Below are 18,594 nucleotides of genomic sequence, written 5' to 3'. Positions count from 1 at the left end.
GAACTCTTTTTACCTACATCAACATTTTATTATTCGGCTTATGCATGAAGTGCCTTTATACAAGCCTGACTTACTTTATCGTACCAACTACTTCAAGAACAGTGGTAGTCTGGATTCATCTCAACAAGAGACAGTTGATGATGTGGTCGCAGCTTCCTGCCGGGGGTCTCTGTTGCATGTGGGACCCCCCCCCCCCCACACACACACACTCTCTCACTACCGCCTTATTTCCTGTCTCCTCTCTCCAATCCATTACCAAAATAAAGGCGAACATGCTGAAAAAATAAATGGGAGTCATCCAATCTGCAACTGAACAAACCGTTTATTTATGGACAGCCATTCCATATTATCACAAATGGGTATGCACACACACATATACACACACATGGAAAGTGGTTTGAATCAGTCCTATGTTCAAAAGGCAGGCGGTTACAGCAGAGAATTAACAGTTAATTACAAAAACACTTTTTTATTGCTTGTTACAGCAACATTTAACTTCACCCTTAACCTGGATCATTAGAATACACTTAGGGAGAGTTAATAGTATTTACACACTGAATTTATTTACATGGGCAGAGCCTGAGAGGGGACACAAAAAGCTTCATCTACATTCTCATAGTGCTTGATAGTTTAACGATACTCTCAGTACAGGGTTGACTGGTGGATTCATCAAATTCTCAGTCTGTTAGCGAGGCCATGTACAGTCATCACATCCAACACCCGTTTTATCATAAGACCTGAGCCAAAAAACATACAGACCACAAACAAAAGAGAACACAATTCCAATTGAAAGACTTACAGATAATAGAGAGAAAGAGTATGAACAGTTGAATAACCAAACTCCCACATCACAAGGACATAAACTGCAACCACAACACTCTTTCCTGTCTTCACTTGAGTGTTTATAGTTGTAAAATCAAAGCACTTCCAAGTTTATTTTCTTAGAAAATCGCCACCATCTGTTCAAAAAGAGCTTTACGCACATCCTTCCAGTTTGGGCTTTGAAATGACGGCTCCGACTCTGTCAAAATTGCTGTGGCGGCTTCTTGTGTCTCGTAACATGAAATACGAGGAAACCAGCTATCAGTACAATTATTCAAAACAGCACAGGCAAGCTTATTAATGAGACACCATCACAAGTTCTTTTAATTTTCATATTGTATTTTTTTTTTCTGTACATGATAAAAGAAGGCCGTGTCTTTCGTTCACACTTGACAGTCACACACACACAAACACACTTGAATGAAACCGGAGAGAAAAATAGAAGCAGAGCGTCGACACTGCTGTCTTTATGTTTGCTGTGCAGGTGAATACTTCTGAAGTAAATACTGTAAGACTCTCACTTTACACAGCTCAGTTAGAAACTGTAGCACTACCGATTCAGTAAGAAATGAAAGAGTAAATCTGTTTTCACATGCAGCGGTTAGAAAACACAGTCCTTAAAGTGAAACACTTTAAAGCCGTCACTGTTGATTTTAGTATCAAAAACACAGTGAAACCTAAGGTGATATGTACTGTCTCTCAGTAAGAAAGAAGTGAGAGCGAGGGTCCAAAGTCCCAGCTGTTTTCACACTCCTCGTGTCGTAAGAGGTGTTAATATCTCACCCCAGGAGTTTCCAGTGTGGTCTGAACAGAAACAGTAGCCCCTTTCACACAGAGAAGCCGCATTATTACCGCAGCAGCGGTTCACTAGTTCTCCGCCGTTGGCCATTCACACAGAGCGAAGCAGCGCCGGTGTAAAGACAAACTGCTGTGTAATTCACACTGAAATCAGCGCAGCGGCTCCTAAAGAGGTGTGACGGTATACGAAATTTCACCCCTCGCCGCCTCTGAGACATTCACACAGAGGCGGAGGCAGAGAATTGGCGCTGGATTCCGGCATCCAAATGCAGTGTGAATGGGGCTAGTGTTAGCGCATGATTGTAAATGTGTAACTGGAGATGCCGGAGAGTTGACTCAGCACCCGAGGTGGGCTCATTTGTTTACAGTGTCTACACAACGCCTTCAATGAAACTGGTGTCCAGGTGGACGATGAGCATCCTCAGGAAGGACATCTCCTTGCGGGTGTTCTCAAAGATGATCCGCGGGTCATCGGATTGACATCGAAGGCAGTTGGGGGCCATCACCATGGCCAGGTTGTTCACATCCATCTTGGTTATAGCCACGTTGGATGGCTGCGCGAATACCTAGAGAGAGAGTCAGGATGTGAGAAGAGAGTGGAGTGAGCAAGGCTGAGTGTACAGACCTCTGACCTGCAGTGAGTGATGCATGAGTCACACTCAGTTATCCCATGGCTTAGTTTAAATGTTTATGTTCAGTAGTGAAGTTTGTCTTTGGTCAGGCTCTGCAATGTCTATTATCAATTTGCTTATTTTAGCAAGTGTTCATATTCTGTGTGTTTGTTTTGGTCATGATTATTTAGAGCTTGTTATTTCAGATACCAGAGGACAAGAAAAATACGATGATTGGATTGTTTCCCTTCAAATATTAAAATATTAGTGGTTTACATGAGTAATTGGGTCAATGAAACATTGGATTATGTTGAAATTCAAGCATTTATCAAGGATTATACTCAAATCCATGTATATTCCTACTGTTAAAAACATACTAATTTCAAACCACCACACAAACATGAGATACAAAACATACATTTTCAATAGGTATTACCTTTTTTTAAGTTTTAGTTAATATATCAGTTTTTGTTATTGTAGTTTTTTAGCTGAATACAAATTACAAATAGCTGTGTCTGTCTATGACATAGGTAACATAGTGCTTCTACATTAACATAAAATAAAGATGGAAACATAAGAAAAGAACAGGGACATAATCTTGTTACAGATACTAATGTTGTTAGTGGAATAGTGATCCTAGTTGGGTTCAAGTATGGTACGTGACGTGTTTGAGGGGAATATAAATCTTTGTCAACATTTTACCTGCAGGAAGTGGATGAAGTAACAGAGCACCAGCCTGTTGAGTTCGGGCAGAGACTGAACCACAGCAATGGCCGCCACAGGGTCGTCACAGTTACTGACACACTGCTTGTAGAAGTTCATTGGGATGAGTGGCTCCTCCAGCTCCCGATACCACAGCTTCATCAGGGAGGCTGTACGCGACAAAACATACTCTTAGTGTTCATTCTCTCACCCAACATATGCATGTGAACACAAAAGCAAACTAAAAGGTTTAAGAACAATTTACATCCTTCCTCACCTGGAACGTTGGGGTCAGAGAGATTCTCTGGGATCCTCCACTGGTCCACTTGGAGCTTCAGCGCGTTCACTTCGTCAATGTCTCCAGGCACTCTGAAAATAAAACACAACATGTCAGTTACACGTAGTGGCCACATGAGGGACCTCTACCTCCATCACTGCAGAGTCTCCACTTTGCCCTGTGGCAAAACTGTTACTCCTGCACACCCACTTGGCTTCAAATGTGGCCTGGTGGCTGAAAGTACAGGTTCCTTGTTTTCAGAGCTTTGTTTGGGACCGAACGAAAACAGAAGAAACATAACATAACCAAACTGTTGAGGAAAGTCCCCACGTAGGAATGGAGTTTCTCAAAGATCCCTATGTAGTACGTTTAGCGAAGGGGACACTTCTCTAAACAAGTCAAGATGTTACAGAATTAAATAAGGTGGAGAGTACCCTGCATAAACACACAGTTGTGAAGCTCCCACGTGCTTGTAAGCTTAAGCAGCAATGGAAACACATATTATGAAGCATCAAATTAAACAGTGTTTGTTCTGCTGCCTGTTGTGTGTACTGTGCACTGCGAGAGCCCTCTTGAAATACGGGGATACAGGAGACCACACACATTTGTTTATACAAACTGTACATGCAATAAAAACATACACAATCACATACAGTTCATAAGATCCCTTTCTACTCTCCCACAGTGCTCAAGTACAGACATATAATTGGCTCAGTAAGGTGTATCTTACCTGAAGATGCCCTCTGTCTGAGCCCCGCCCAGAGCCAAAACATACTGGGAAAGCTGAACTTGCACCCAGGGCAGTTTCCTGTCTGGGAAGAGCTCGCTCTGCCGCTCCATCACCTCCTCCAGAGAGCTGCCAAACAGGGAGGGAGTGACGATGGCCCTCCTACTGTGGTCGATCTCCTCCAAGGTGGGCTTACGTAGACCCTAGAGGGGTGAGAGGTGAAGACAGATTTACTACCTGGGAATGTCAGCGACTGTGATGCTAATCACTGCCGTGTCTGCAGCTGCACTGCTATGACTGAGTCTGTGTTTATGTCTCTACTTGTGACTGTGTCAGTGCACCTGTAATTATGTCTCGCACTGTGACGCTGTCTACGATGACTCAGATCCAAATCACAACCTTGTAACTGAAACGTCCTATTTTTATCACGTGAAAGTGATGTATTTTTGATAACAAGTTAATGCAACATTAAAAGCTCGAAGATGTGTTTTTCTTCTTGTTCCTACCGTAGAATGTTTGAGCTCTACTGTGTTGAATGATGTATGTGCCAAGAGAGAGAGAGAGAGAGTTTGACAAGTGTGCTCTTACGTTCATTTCTCAAAGTGTAACTTCTCTCTGTGCTCAATGTAAACCTGAATTTAAGATGTAAACCTACAAGCATGACAGAACAATTTATATACATTATATTTAATGTTTGTTTTATTTTTTTTCATGGTTTAAAGTAAGCCCCCCCATCTACTTCGGCTGTTCAGGAGAATGCTGCAACATTGTTTTGCTATGAGTAGATAATGAATGATTTCTCATTTTTGGACAGACTTATTCTTTAATATATGTACAAAAGGGATCTTTTACTTTTAATTCTTCTAGCATACCTTTTTGCCCCCAGTGATCGCCACCTTCTGCAGTTTCCGATGGCAGAACTTGGCATACGTACTAATAGGCAGACCTGTAGGTTGACAGAAGAGGCAAATTCAGGAATGAGACACAATGAAACCAAACCCAACAAGGTACTATATGCACATCCTTGTTACAACCTCAAAGACCCTTAAACCCTTAAACACCAGGCATTACCAAAACACACAAAATTATAAATAATTCAAATTCTTTCCCACAAACAGCACAGGGTTTTTTTCCCACAGTTGTCAAATAGTGCATGAGAGGCAGGCAGTGGTAATTGGAGAGACATGTTGACGGTGTGATTCTGGCATATGGGGATTAGAGCAGGCCCGGCTAAACTGTCAGGCTGAGGGAAGATTTACTGCCATCGAACAAAAGCTTAGAGACAGGATCCGGCCTACACATCCAACTTAGAGGTGATTCATCAGTGTACACAGACATAAAGGGCCTTGAAGAAAATGAGAAACACAGAGGCTCCCTGTCTGCTACCTGCCCCAAGTAGCTACTGTTGGGCCCAGATCTGTGTAAGAAGTGAACTGCATTAGAGCAACGATCTTGTATTGAGACACAAGACACAGAAGAACGTAATCTGTGGCGAATAAGAGACGCTGTAGACTTCTCAAACAAAAACCCAAAACCTTGATTGTACAGCCAGCATGTGCATTCATGAAAATAAATCACACTCCTCTGTCATTGCTGTGGTAACTCCAGTTTACAGCAAACACTGAGATCTCATGGGGTCTATCCCCGTTCCCAGAATCTCCACTATATCAGCTACCAGAACCAGAAGCCAGATGGACAAACCCACTGATGGGAACATGTTGGAAAGTGTTTGTTACTTTTTAAAATCCCAACAGTCGAAGCCCCCAGATTTATGGCAAACAGGTGACTCCCATGAACACTCACCACTTCTGCTAATCTGACCGAGTTCAACTATAATTATGTCTAATTAGAGAGATCATACCAATAATTTGCCCTTGATCTTGGCAAAGAAGGGCTATTTTTCCCTGAGGCTCCCCGCACAGTGGCTATATGCATACTTTGTGAAAAGCAAAAGTGCAGAGCCCCTGTGCTGCAGTGAGAAACACAACTGGTGGTCTATATTTACATCAGGTTTGATGGCAGGAAAACAACAACAACATCCAGGCAACCAAAGCCTGCGGGAAATGCGAGCTCATTAGGAGCTTGAGTGTACTGTTCCAGGCTGAGAGCGACACCACACTTGTCTACACATAGGTTAAAGCTAAACTTGATAATCAAAACAGAGTTGTTAAAGGTATCTCCAGGAATATAGCAGGCGGCAAATCTGCTAACTGCTGCCCATTATACTCTTTGCTATCTATGGCTGTCACTAATAGCTAGTTAGTTGGACCTATTAGCTGAATTAAGTTTACCCGGATCGTGACCTCAGATTATGGTGGAATCAGCAGCTTTGGTCAACTACGACCAAAAACAGCCTCCAACTCCGACAGAGGCCAGTTTGACAACAGGAAATACATTATAGAAGTGATTTACAGCAACTCTGAGCAGGACTCCAGCAACAACAAAGATGAAGATGGAGGCTGGTCATCACCAGTGTGAGAAAGCACCATGTACAGCCAACTCATCACATACTGACTCTCCAGGGTGAAGGCCGACCCGACCTACAGTCTAAAGGGTCATTATTTGACGTGATAGGAATTCTTTCAAATAGGACCATCAAATTCATATTAAACATTACACCTTCAGTGAACGTTGAGCAAATTCAGTCTCTTCTTGGTTATTGTCGTTTATGAGACACATCTTGGCTCATCCAAGTGCTGGTTGAAAACAACACAACCTCTGGCCCTGAGCCCAAAGAAGTTGTTTCCAAGCCCAGCCTGCGTCAGGTCTGGCCTGACAACAGGCCTCCAGTTCCCACATGAACTCCTACTCCTGCTGCTCACAGCTGCTCAGTGCTCTGGTCAGACACAGTGTACATGTCCCAGCTCCTCCATCCATCAAGCAAACTGCAGCTCTCATTGTGCTGTTTTTGTACATGTGTTTTGTTTTTTTCCTTGCTGGCTTTCATCACGGCTCTGTTAAAGATCTTTAGAGTTAGTCACAGTGTAGTGGTAAGTCAGTAGGCTTTCTCTTTGACCTCTTAGTCACTTGGATCTTTTCCAGCATAAAGCACCAAGTCTGAGTCACTGAAGCACAATGTGTGAGGCCACTACTGTGGTGTCTACAGCAGGTTTATTAGGTTCCTCTCTGGTGACATCATCATCAGTGGGTTGCTCTAATGAGGGCACGTGCCGATGAGTAGGTATCCCCTTAAATGGCCGTCTGACATGCAAGTGGCCAGAGAGACCGCTAATATGAATCACAGTGTTGTCCATTGTGCTCGTACACAGCTTTAGAAAATTCTCATCCTACATATTTTTTCCAGCTCAACTTTTCTGTGAAACCCATTCATTGTGTCTGAAAGAACATCAGCATGTACTCCACTGACAAACAACCCTGAATTTTCCATCCCTGTCAGAGAGGTCCCTCTACAGGGAGCTTCTGGAGAAAGTAGAAAAACATCTTTAGGACTCCCTCCCCTACGTACTGTACTGTGTACTCTGCTAAACAGATAAGCTTGTACAAATGGGGATAGCAGAGGATCCAATGTTCTCAAAGCAATATTTTGGACTGAAGAGCAAGGATATGTACAAAGGACTTACCTTCTTCATCGTCTGAATTCTGTTTCCGCTTCTTTCTGGACTTTGAATTCTTCTTCAGCTTTAGTTCCTGCTGTTCCAATATGAACTGAGTCACTATGGAACACAAGATAGCATAGGTTACATTTCTGATGCTCAGTTAAATAAAGACAAGGTAGACAATCAGATAATTGGGCTTGTAAAAAAAAAACACCACTGTGCTTTCTATCATCATCATACTGACTAAATTAAATAAAAATTCCACAGGAAAACTCAGAGCCAAAGAAGAAAAGGCACATTTCGTTTAAAAAGAGAGTTAGAAATCTCTTTGGTCTACATAAACAATGCTGACGATCAGACAACACAGGGAGGTACAAAAAGAAAGAAAGGTGACCCACCCTGTTGCTCAGTCTGAGACTCACATTTCTTGTCGCTGGTGGGCTCCGTGTGTCTCTGGATATAGCCCTCCAGGTAGCAGCGGAACTTAGGCGAGGGGGCAAAGAACGCCAAGCTGACAGCCATCAGCTCCCATCCTGCCGCCAAGCTTCTGGGGCTGGAGTTGCCGGTGGTCTGCCTCACCAGCTGCACATACAGTTCGTCCCGCAGCCCTGGCATGTCCCAGCACTTGGTGACGATGAGCAGGGCGCAGTGACGGCGGTCCAGACGGGAAGGCCTGTCCCCCATGTAGGCCTGCACCAGCTTGAACATTTCGCAGGCCTCCTTCCTGACTGCCCGGTTGCTGGTGACCAGCATGGGCTTTTTGATGGATCCGCGGTTCCACGACAGCATGTTGGCGATGGAGACACGGCGACGGAACAGGCCTTGGGTGTGCATGTTGAGGTGCTTGCTGGCCCAGTCTTCCATGCCCATGGCAGGAGGTGGAGGCTGCCGCAGGGTGGCGTAGGAGAGCTGGTACGCTGATCCTCGTGCTCTATCTCCTGCCCCATCACCTCCCTCTCTGTTATCATGGTTGGCAGAGCGGTGGGGGCCCAGGGAAGCTGTTCGCCCATCCACCATGCCTTTCTTCCTGCTCTCCAACTGAGCCTGCAGCTCTAGAGTGCCAACCTGCAGGGGTACAAGACGTGGACATGAGATAGAGAAGGTGAGTTACACAGAGGGGGAAGGAGGATAGCAGAAACGGCAGCAGAGGGGTGAGGCAAGAGTGTGTGTGCAGCTGCAGAGTCTTCACTGGGTCACACTAGCAGCTGGGCCGCTCTACGCCTACCAGACTCTGCTCTGCAGTGCTGAGACGCGGGGGGCCGACTGTTGCAGAATCAGGACATTCATTTCCTAATACCACAAAAGAACTGTACCAGAAAAGAAATATGAACAAATCCTCATGAACCCCAGCCTCAGGGGCAGGTGACCAGACAGTGGCATAACAGCCCTTCCCCCTGCCTCTTCCAGCACCAGGCTCACCTACCCTGCAAAACCAAAGCTATGCACTACACAAGCCCTCCATGTGATCCCTGCGGTGCAGTTTATGACTGTAAGGGGCAACCTCACCTCCCTTAATAGAGACAGCCAGTAACCCCTCCAGCAACAACACGAAACCTGAGCCAGAATCAAAGCTCAAATTTACTAATGGAACATAAAAAGCATTGACATGGTTTTTCAATGAGACCCTGATGTAATATGGAGTTGACGAGTGCCAGACAACCTGGAATTTAGATTTTGGTTTTTCAATCAAATGGAGCAGAACTGAGGTTCGGTTTTGGCAGGGAGTCTAAACGATCGTACAGAGTTTAAAAGTTTAAAATGTGTGTGACAGAGGTCAACTCCAGAAGATCAAATGCAACAAAGCATGTGTTTAACCAGGGACTGGGACATTTTCTGTAGAACTACTTTCAGTAAATTACACTGTTCTACAGATAGATTACAGATGCACACACACAGGAGCATTTAGTCATGCTATGGACAGAACAGTGAGAGAGTGGAAAATGCTCTCAGTTTATACAAACATTAATTATTCATGGTCTTTGTTGAAATGGTCATCAAACTATTTAGTTCAAGAACAAATTGTTCAAATATGGAAAATGCAAACTTCTCACACATAGTGAGACATAATCTGGGAGTGTGTGTGAGTGATGTAACAGCAGGTCTGAAGAACATTCCAGCACAGATTTAGGGGGCCCGCTCAGTGCTCCTTGGCTGTTGTCTAATATGCTAAAGCTACAGTGGCACTAATAAGCCTTGGTACCAGCCTGCCTCCCCTTCTTCCTCCTCATCTCCCTTCCAAGCCATGACCATATGGGCCACAGCAGCTCTCCTTCCTGACCAAGGGAAGCCATGTCCTGAATCTTTCTGGTCTGGCATGGGCCCAGAGGCCCAAGCATAGAGCTGGCATATGAGTATATGGTACCTGCAGCGCAGGGCAGATGGACGATGGTAAGATGATGACAGGTAATGCTGGGACTGTAGCCATTGCCGTCAACTGTGCCCAGTCTGCCCACTGTTTAATATCCTGGGGACACTTCAGCACTAAAGATTGGAATGCAAGAGCACTACTCACAAAATGCTCTGTGTTCTTCTCAAAGAGGCAGATTAGTCTCACCGTTTTCATCCCAGAGCTCCCTGTTCAACCTAACATTTATCATTAGTTGCAGAGGTGCTGTGGGACCTCATCTGAAATAACTCTATAATGTAGGGAGGCATTGGGTATGATTCTGTTGCCAGCGGGGATTTGGAGATTAGAAATGGCGACACATGCTCCAATTTACATAACTGTTATGAGCAAATGAGTGTCAAATCATTCTTTCATCTTCGATCATGTGCATATTTCTTGATGTCAAGATAAGCCATCTCTGTTTTTTCCTCAAAATATGTCTCTTTGTATTTTTGAGCTCTGCAAACTCAAAAGAGAAGCAGATTTGTTTGAAAAATCAGATCTGCCCTAATAGTCAAGAAGAATATTTCTGCTCAGTCTAACAATCTGTCCTTTCTTCCACTTACAGCTCTCTGAGGACCAGACACACTAAACAACAAAAAAGCCACAGCTAAAAATTCCCATAATACGCAGATTCAGACACAACTCAGCCTCATTCGCCACAGTTCAACTGAATTCTTTCCTAATCTAACAGTGAATCTAGAGAGACATCAGTAATCAAAGCATTTCCAGACCAAACAAAGCTGAATCCAAGCAAACCTGTTGAAGTAAACAGACCACACAATAACACAGACACAGCTGAGCTCTTAATCAGACAGGAAAGTAGCACAATATTGGATTAACTAATCTGTATTCACTTACAGACTCTATTTTGTCCTTAACAGCAATTGCCTTTCACTGCAAACCAACACACACACACACACACACACACAGTAGTTGTGGAGTTACCTGTGAGGGCGGGCCTGGGGTCTCTGGTGAGGACAGGCTGGCCTGGCTGTTCACACTCATATCCAAGGTGTCCACTTTTTCATAGGTCCTTTTCTGCCTCCCCGGTATCTCCAGAGGAGCCAATGCAGGGTTGCCATGGTTACCCGATCTACTCAGTGACCTGGGGGTCAGGTCCTCTCGTGACGCGCACCTGCCTGCTGACCCACCACCCCCTCCGCCATACCACCTGAGTGAGTCCGCAGGGGAGCGTGTCCGAGGTACGACTACCCTCTCCCCCATCTCCGGGTCCAGTCCTGCTCTCACTTCCCTCATGGTGTTCGAACGACTCACAACCTCCCTCATCTCGGCCATCAGCCTCTCATTGAGGGCACACAGCTCCCCGCTGCTGCCTACTGACCCCGGCCTGCCTCCTGCACAGCCTGCTCCAACCCTTCTCCTGCTCTTTCTTCTCAGGCTTGGCGAGGGGCCGGTGGAGTAACCAGAGTCTTGATAGTTTGCTGTGGCCTGAGGGGTTGAGGAGGGGAAATCCTGCGAGGCTTGGCTGCTCTGCCTGCTGTGTCGGGCCTCCATGGCACGCTGGACGGTGGCCTCGAGGACCCGCCAGCTTTGCTTCTTGTCCAGTGTATTTGGGCCTGGGGTCCCTGGCTCTCTGTCTCTCAACTGGCCACGAGCCTGGGGCAAAGAGTGGGTCTGGGGCAAAGAGTGGGCTTGGGGCTGCGGATGTTGCTGCGGTTGGGTCAAGACAGGATCCTGCCTGGAGGTAGGGGAAGGGGTTCGTGTGGGTAAAGGAGAGCCGGGTGTGAGCCCCTGTTTGGGGTCCACATTGACCATGTGCTTGATGCACTCCAGACCAGCTGGGCTGTAGTCAGAGGCAGAAGGATTCCTCCTGTGTCTGGACCCTGGGGTGGGGTGCTGGAGGTGTCTGGGCTTTTGGAGGCTATGGGTAGGTGTCAAGCGCGACAGAGGTTGTCCGTTGTACAGGTGTGCCCCCTCTACCTCCATGTCTATTGGGGGTTCATCATATATGGGACATTCTGTAACTGGCTCGTCATAGATTGGGGCAGTACAACCATACTGGGGAGAGACAGGGCGTGGTGTGCTGGTCTGCGACCTGTGGAGAAGCGGACTGGGATGGCCCCCATCTGATGTCACCAAACAGAAGCTGCCATTGCTGGCTTTTCTCAGGTGATGGGCATGACGCGTGTCAGCTGTCATTTTGCCAGAAGGGGCAGTTTTATACCCCTGGGGAGAGCTCGAGTGCCCTCCTTGTGCCTTGTTGCTAGAGGGATGCAGGGTGAAAGTGTTGGCTTTGCCGTTTGTGCTGTGCTGGTGGTGCTGCTGAGAGGCTGGGCTGGGCTGGTTACGACTCATGCTGTTCACCTTCACCAACATGGCTGCCTTAGAACCAGGGGCAGGCTGCCACCTTTGAGAAGCATCCCTGAGAAAGAGGGGAAAAAAGCAGAATGAGAATTGACATCAGACTAAGGAGCAATGTATATATAAAGTCTAAATAAACATCAAAAAGACAGCGGCATTACCGTAAATGTACTACTATCATATACAATTATACACAGGCGTAAAGCCATTTGCTATATTTCATCTAAAAGAAATCCAAAGCTGACAGGGTTGGGAAAACCAGCAGCAATCCACAAATTCTTCTCCAAACATTTCACTGACCTCCAAAGTCTTTACGCCATTTTTAGTCAAGCAGTCAAAACAGCCTTGTCAAACCCATGAGACTATAACTCCACTGTGTGTTGTGCCTAAAAATACTGAGTGACTGAGCACAACACATCTCAGTAGAAGCCAGCCATGTTGGGACTGGAGAATATACATGGGGTAAGGTTTTCGTATGATAATGCTGGTGGTTGTGGTCAAGTCTGTGAAGTAGCTCATGTTGGCTTCATCTACATATGACTCTCACATGGCATGGAAGACTGCCCTCACTGAATGAACATGTGGGCAATAAACCAGCAGGCCACATGAAAAGATGTTGATCTGAGAAAAGTCAGGACTGCAGTTGTTCACAGCTGAGAATATCTTTACTCGGGGCAAAAGGTTAATTCTTCCCCTTTTGCTTGAGCGGCTAGGCTAACTTCAAACCCAATGGCCCACTTCTAATCCCAGCAACGTAAAACAATCTGCTATCAATCTGGTCACGCTGCTCCGGTCTGCTGCCCTCTGCTCTGCTGTGGCCTCATAATCTTCCACAGCAAGTAGGACTTTTCATTCCTCAACTGATCAAAATCTTGCCCCCTTAAAGCAATGAGTGTGTATAGAGCGGGCATTACTACACATAAACACATGGACACAGTTGGCGGCAGGCCAGAGTAAGACACATGTGACGCAGTAAAGAATACACGATCTCAGTAGACCTCCTTGCTTAATCAAAGGTCAAGCAGGTAAGTAAGTTGAAGGCAGGCAAAGTAGACTTACCTTTCCTTCGTCCAACCTCTACTTAACATTCAGCGGGGTAATTAATTAGATCAAAGCTGATCACCTTCTGTCCCCGTAAATCCACACATAAACACAGGTCAGCCTAGAGCAAGAGCAAGTGTTCAAAGGCTTCCTTTTTCCTACAGCACGCACTTGAGAGTTGGGCAGTAACGGCAGCAGGAGGACGCAGAGGGAGGAGAGAAAGAGGCGGAGTGACCCCCCTCTCCTCCCCACATCTCGCTGGAACAATGCTGAAACAATTCCCCTGAGGTCCTCAGGCCAACGGCAAACTTCCTTTAGTCCTCCTAGCTACAGTTCTTTCTCTCAGGACCTTGTGCCACCCCCCGTCTGCAGCGTGAGTCACACCACCTCAGCGGTTTGAATGTAAACAGGCTCTCATCTTCAAACGGTCCCACAGATTCGCCATCCAAGCAGGGCCCATAAACAGCTGGGCCTCAGCCACAACCACTGTTGTTGGGAATGCTCCAAAGCCCACGCCTCACAGAGACCAATCAAGAGCATTTACTGCCTAAATAACACACACACACACAGACACGTGTGAAGTCAAGAAGCTCTGATGGATGGGATTCACCCCAACTAACCACTGTTTAGTTGTTACAAGCAAGTGTGAGGGTGTATGGTTTTACATCTGGGGGGGGGGTCTGATAGGTGACAGCTGTAAACATGAGAAGCCAGTGTTTGTATTCTTTGAAACGGTGTATGTTTTCTCACTCTGGTCCTGTCAAACCAGGAGGAGGTGATACAAATGCTACAAAATTGTTCCCACCTCAGCAGCTGAGCGTTTAGCACTGGTTTGCTACGTCAGGGACGGCTCACACGTGAGACATGAAGGCTTTTCATAGAGTTGGAAGGCTACAGAACACAGCAGATCTCACACAGACACGCCACTAATAATCAAATTCCCCTTCCATTAATCACAAACAAATCAAACACATATAAAACAATCTCCGGGGGTTCATGCAATGGCCGCAGGTTTAAAAAAAGGAAAAAAAACATGAATCTGTCTTCTGTGTTCCTGTTGGCGGGATGACGTACTTTATGAGGACTGACCCTGAGATAGCTGTGACCACTACTTCCTGTCAGACGAGGTCCAGCGGAGGGTTGGGGAGAGAGGGCTCCCCCGTATGTAGCACAAACAGGAAATGCCTAATGTAATGTTCACACACACCGCGGCCAGAGCGGAAGTATGGGCTAAATCTTAATAATAGGGAGCTTATACACAGCTTAATACATGTTTCACTAGTTAATACATGAATAATTCTGAATCCTCTGACTCACTCACTGTAAAACATAATCTGTACTATTCAGCGAAAGGCTGGTCCAAAGAGGCAGGGGAGGTTGCTGCTCCTCTATTTTAATGGTTAAAATAAAACATAACCAAATCTCTGTGTCAACTATAAAACTACTTTTGTAGCTACTGGTGTACAATAACATGACAAGATGGGTGGTTTTCCTCCTGTCCTCCCCAGTTATTTTAGTCACACGCCACCACAGATACTGTTCCTTCCTGTCCGTTCAAACACTAAATCGCACCTTGTTCTGAATTCAGTAGCAACATTTAACAGCATCTTCTTCAGGGAGTCAGGTCTGGTCTGCGCGTATACAGGTATTGTTGAAAATTGCTATTTTTCTCTTCCATTGAAAAAATTATTTTCTCATCCACACAACCATTGTTTTACAACATATTTCCACATACAAGGGAACAGAATAACAATTACAGACTATTGTGCCAGGTCAGTAGGTGGGGACAAAGTACCAGAGAAGAACATTGTGAGCATGCGTATGAGCTTGTTATCCCATAGCGTTAGCAACTAAAAAACAGAGTAGATAATTACTTATTTATTTATTGACACCTGTTTCTTGCGTACGTGTTGTCACCATTGAAGCTAACTTCCTGTCCTTTTTGCAGCGAGGAATCCCCTCCCGCCACTCTGTCACAACATGAACACACAGCAGTGAATGCCTGACAAAGCACCAAACATGAGGACCCCGCTCTCTGCGCCTTCACGAGCAGGACTGCCTCATAAAGATGTTTTCTTTTACCTGATTGGATTAAATGGGCAGGGATACAAAAAGAAAATGTCTTACTAATAACAGTGATTACTGCTGGAATATAGAGCAATTTAATGATCCCTTTAATAAGAACTAATAAGTACTTTGCCATTGTTGTTGTCGCATACTTATTACACTTATTGGACTAACGCAAATGTTAGTGGTGATGTCCTCGTTTCCACATTGCTCCATTTTACATGTCAACACAGACACACAGAAGCCAGAGCTTTGAAAAAGGAGTTATCAAAAAATTCAATTTTTAGTGACCAAAGAAGCAGTTTGCTTCTGAATAAGACACCAAAAGTTAGAGGAAAATATTTGTCATCAAAATTATCCATATACGTGTAACAAGACCGCAAGCTGAACACAGTCCTAGGCCTGAGACGAGCACCCTGCTAAGTCCACCAGCTCACAGTGTTGGGAGAGAGGGATTTTGTTAGGCGTCGTCTCTGTTGTCTGCCTGCCATTGTCCCAGTCAGGATCAGCAAAGGTCTAGCATGTTCACCCCCTCTAGCACTGGCACATTATGTTGGGTGTCAGCAGGGTTTTTGGTGCGATGATCACCGCGATCACACAGTGGACGTTAGCCAATTCCAACAGTAAGGCTTTACAGTGTCTTCGATATCTAATCCCATTACACAGCTAGAACAACACTCGTATATCAGTAAACCCCAGGTCAAACAAATAAAGTATGATTACAAACCCTGAACCCAAAGAGAGACAATGACAGTACAATGGTGAGAAAATAAAAACAGGCCCGGAGTGGGGAGACAACTGGAGGAGGAGAACAGAGCTGGAGAGACAAGAGGAGGGTGTGAGCATGTGTAAATGAGAAGGGGGAGTGCAGCACGGGAATGAGCGGGAAGGCTGGCATTCCTTAGGGCTCATTCAGGGGCCCCTGTGGCAGTGTGGGGAGCCTCACACAATGCATGGCTGTGTCATCGCCACGGAGACGCCTCCCTGAACGACGGCAACGGAGGGCAAGGAGTGGCTTGGGGGGGGTGGGATGGACCTGAAAGAGCCATCTTCGACCTCCACAGTCAGTCAGGCAAACGGACAGGCTCTTACGTAACTCTGAACAGGCCTGGACTTTCTTCTAATCATAATGAAAGTTGTTTAGAAAGGGTGTGTTGCCTGCTAGCAGCCTACCAGGTGTTTGCTGAATGTTAGCTGAAGGTGGGGATTATGCACAGCAATTTATCACAGAAGCTAAAAGAGACATGATAATTATCACTGGGAGTGCAAACAATTTTTCTAAATCTCTTGCTGTTTGCAAAGAGATAATCCCCATTTCAGCTACTTCTCAAACACGCATGATACACACACACACACACACACACGCACACACACACACACAGCACATGTGCACACACCTTTGCTGTGCCCACATTTGCACATACAAACCCTTTCATTCAGAGCCTGGAGCTAGCGTGTGAGACCTTAAGGAAGACAGAAAAATGTAAGATAAAATGAAGTTAGAGGCCCTTTGGAAGCCAACAGGGTAATCTGATTGGCCTCTGGGGCAGCAAATCAACTTAACGGTCAGATAATTTCAATTAGTCTCAGCAGCTCTTGTGTCCCACACACACACACACACTCACACACACACACACACAAGTTCAGTCCCAGATACCTCTGTCACTGTTGTGAACATAGCTGTGGTCAGGTCGTCTCAATAACCAGCTAAATATACTACGGGGATTCTGCTGTCAGCACATGTTCTGTCTCTCCTTTCTTTCCTGCCTGGAATAAGTTTTGTTGGAAAATCCATCAGCTGAGTCACTACGGCGGATAGGGATATGGATTTGGAAGTTCTTAAATATACCTCCTGGGAATAGTGGGGTCTGAAAAACAGGGGTTATTATTAACATTGGCTGGACAGGAAGAGGAAATGAGGTCACACAGGCCAAGCTTCTGCTACACAAACACCTCAGAGTGGAGACCAATGAGACAACTGCGATCTGGAAACGGGAAGGAAACTGAAAAGACAGAGAGGATTCGCTGAGGACAATGTCATGTACTCTGACGTTCAAAGCAGATTTTTCTTCTCCCTTCTGAACCATCTGTCATGAAAACATCATGCACAAGCATGAAATAACATTTTCGGGCTCGAGGCAAAGCTTCTACGCAGCCCCCTAGTTCCTGTCAGGCACCTTCAGAGGGCCAGCTGTCTTGCAACAGCTGAACTGACGCACCTCCCTCCTCCGAGCCAAGATGTCTACCAGTTGTGCATGTCTGTGGCTCACTCAGCCCAACTCTGTGAAGAGGGCTGGGCTGGGCTGAAGGACAGCCACTAGGATAGTTTTGAAGAGACAGGATGGGGCCAAACCCAACTGGATTCCAGAGAGACCCGCCTCTGGAATTTGAAAGTTTATCTGTGACTCTCTTCATGAGAGACGATCCATAATGGCACAGTGTGCGAAACACTTTAAAAACTGGATCCTCTCTACACACGCAAATCAACCCATTCTCTTGTCAATACGAAGTCTCAAAGATATGATCAAGATCACAAAAGTAACAACAGCATTTTCCGATTATTGAAATCAATGTTTCCTTTTGTAATACTGCAAATCAAATTCATCAATTTAAAAAAACACTATCCTGGCTCTGATGCAGCTGCCCCTTTATCTGTAGTCACTACTCTTTGGTCTCACTCAGTGCCACAACATGATCTGATTGATTATACATCATGAGTAACAGCCTATCAAAACTGAATAATCTGAATCCGTAAATTAACTCCATAAAAGTTATGCAAACAATGTAGTGGAGTAAAAAGTAGCAGTAGCAGAGAATTTAAATACTGAAGAACACTACAGCCACCTCAAAATTGTACTTAGGTACAGTACATCAGTAAACTGAACTCAGTTCCATTCCATCACTTTTGTAGACCAAATTTATTATAATATTAATCTTCATTTTGACAAGAAGATTTTCATTTGTATTGCAAATGTATATCAGTTTCAAGTATCAGTCATCTGCCTCCTCTTCCTAGTGCACATTAAATTAGAAATGTACCATGAAGAATACCATCTCTGCAGGCTGCACGTCAGCTGAGTCAGTCAGAGCAGCATGCCTGAGGCCAGTTCACATGTGGTGCCACTGGAGATATTCCACTGCACCACATCCCCAGAGTGAGAAGTATAACCGTATAAGCAGCCTTTCAATGATATCTAAAATAACACAAAAGAGGTTTTGGATTCGCTGCTTCAGTGAGACACATAAAACTTTGGCTCTGTAATCTACATCTTGAGAATGCC

The 18,594-nt window shown here is 45.4% G+C and overlaps 1 protein-coding gene across 5 annotated transcripts in view; it reads right to left on the bottom strand.

Moving 5' to 3' along the window:
• Window positions 1-302: 302 nt before the first annotated feature.
• Window positions 303-18,594, bottom strand: part of zgc:92107 (uncharacterized protein LOC492329 homolog) — a 36,728-nt gene continuing 18,436 nt past the window's right edge. For 3 of the 5 annotated variants that reach the window (XM_037101301.1, XM_037101304.1, XM_037101303.1), the window contains exons 3-10: window positions 10,829-12,266; window positions 7,893-8,559; window positions 7,519-7,611; window positions 4,810-4,883; window positions 3,941-4,140; window positions 3,211-3,302; window positions 2,934-3,103; window positions 303-2,186 (exon numbers count right to left, since the gene is read on the bottom strand). In XM_037101301.1, the coding sequence (XP_036957196.1) occupies window positions 1,992-2,186; window positions 2,934-3,103; window positions 3,211-3,302; window positions 3,941-4,140; window positions 4,810-4,883; window positions 7,519-7,611; window positions 7,893-8,559; window positions 10,829-12,266 (2,929 nt within the window). In that variant the 3' untranslated portion in view covers window positions 303-1,991. Of the gene's footprint in view, window positions 2,187-2,933; window positions 3,104-3,210; window positions 3,303-3,940; window positions 4,141-4,809; window positions 4,884-7,518; window positions 7,612-7,892; window positions 8,560-10,828; window positions 12,267-13,264; window positions 13,407-18,594 lie in introns of those variants that run through there. The other 2 variants (XM_037101305.1, XM_037101302.1) reach the window with 2 other exon arrangements.

This window comes from Acanthopagrus latus, chromosome 6, assembly GCF_904848185.1.
Source record: "Acanthopagrus latus isolate v.2019 chromosome 6, fAcaLat1.1, whole genome shotgun sequence".
Taxonomy (NCBI): domain Eukaryota; kingdom Metazoa; phylum Chordata; class Actinopteri; order Spariformes; family Sparidae; genus Acanthopagrus; species Acanthopagrus latus.
Note: the sequence above shows the minus strand (reverse complement) of the source record. Positions and strands in the feature narration are given on the sequence as shown.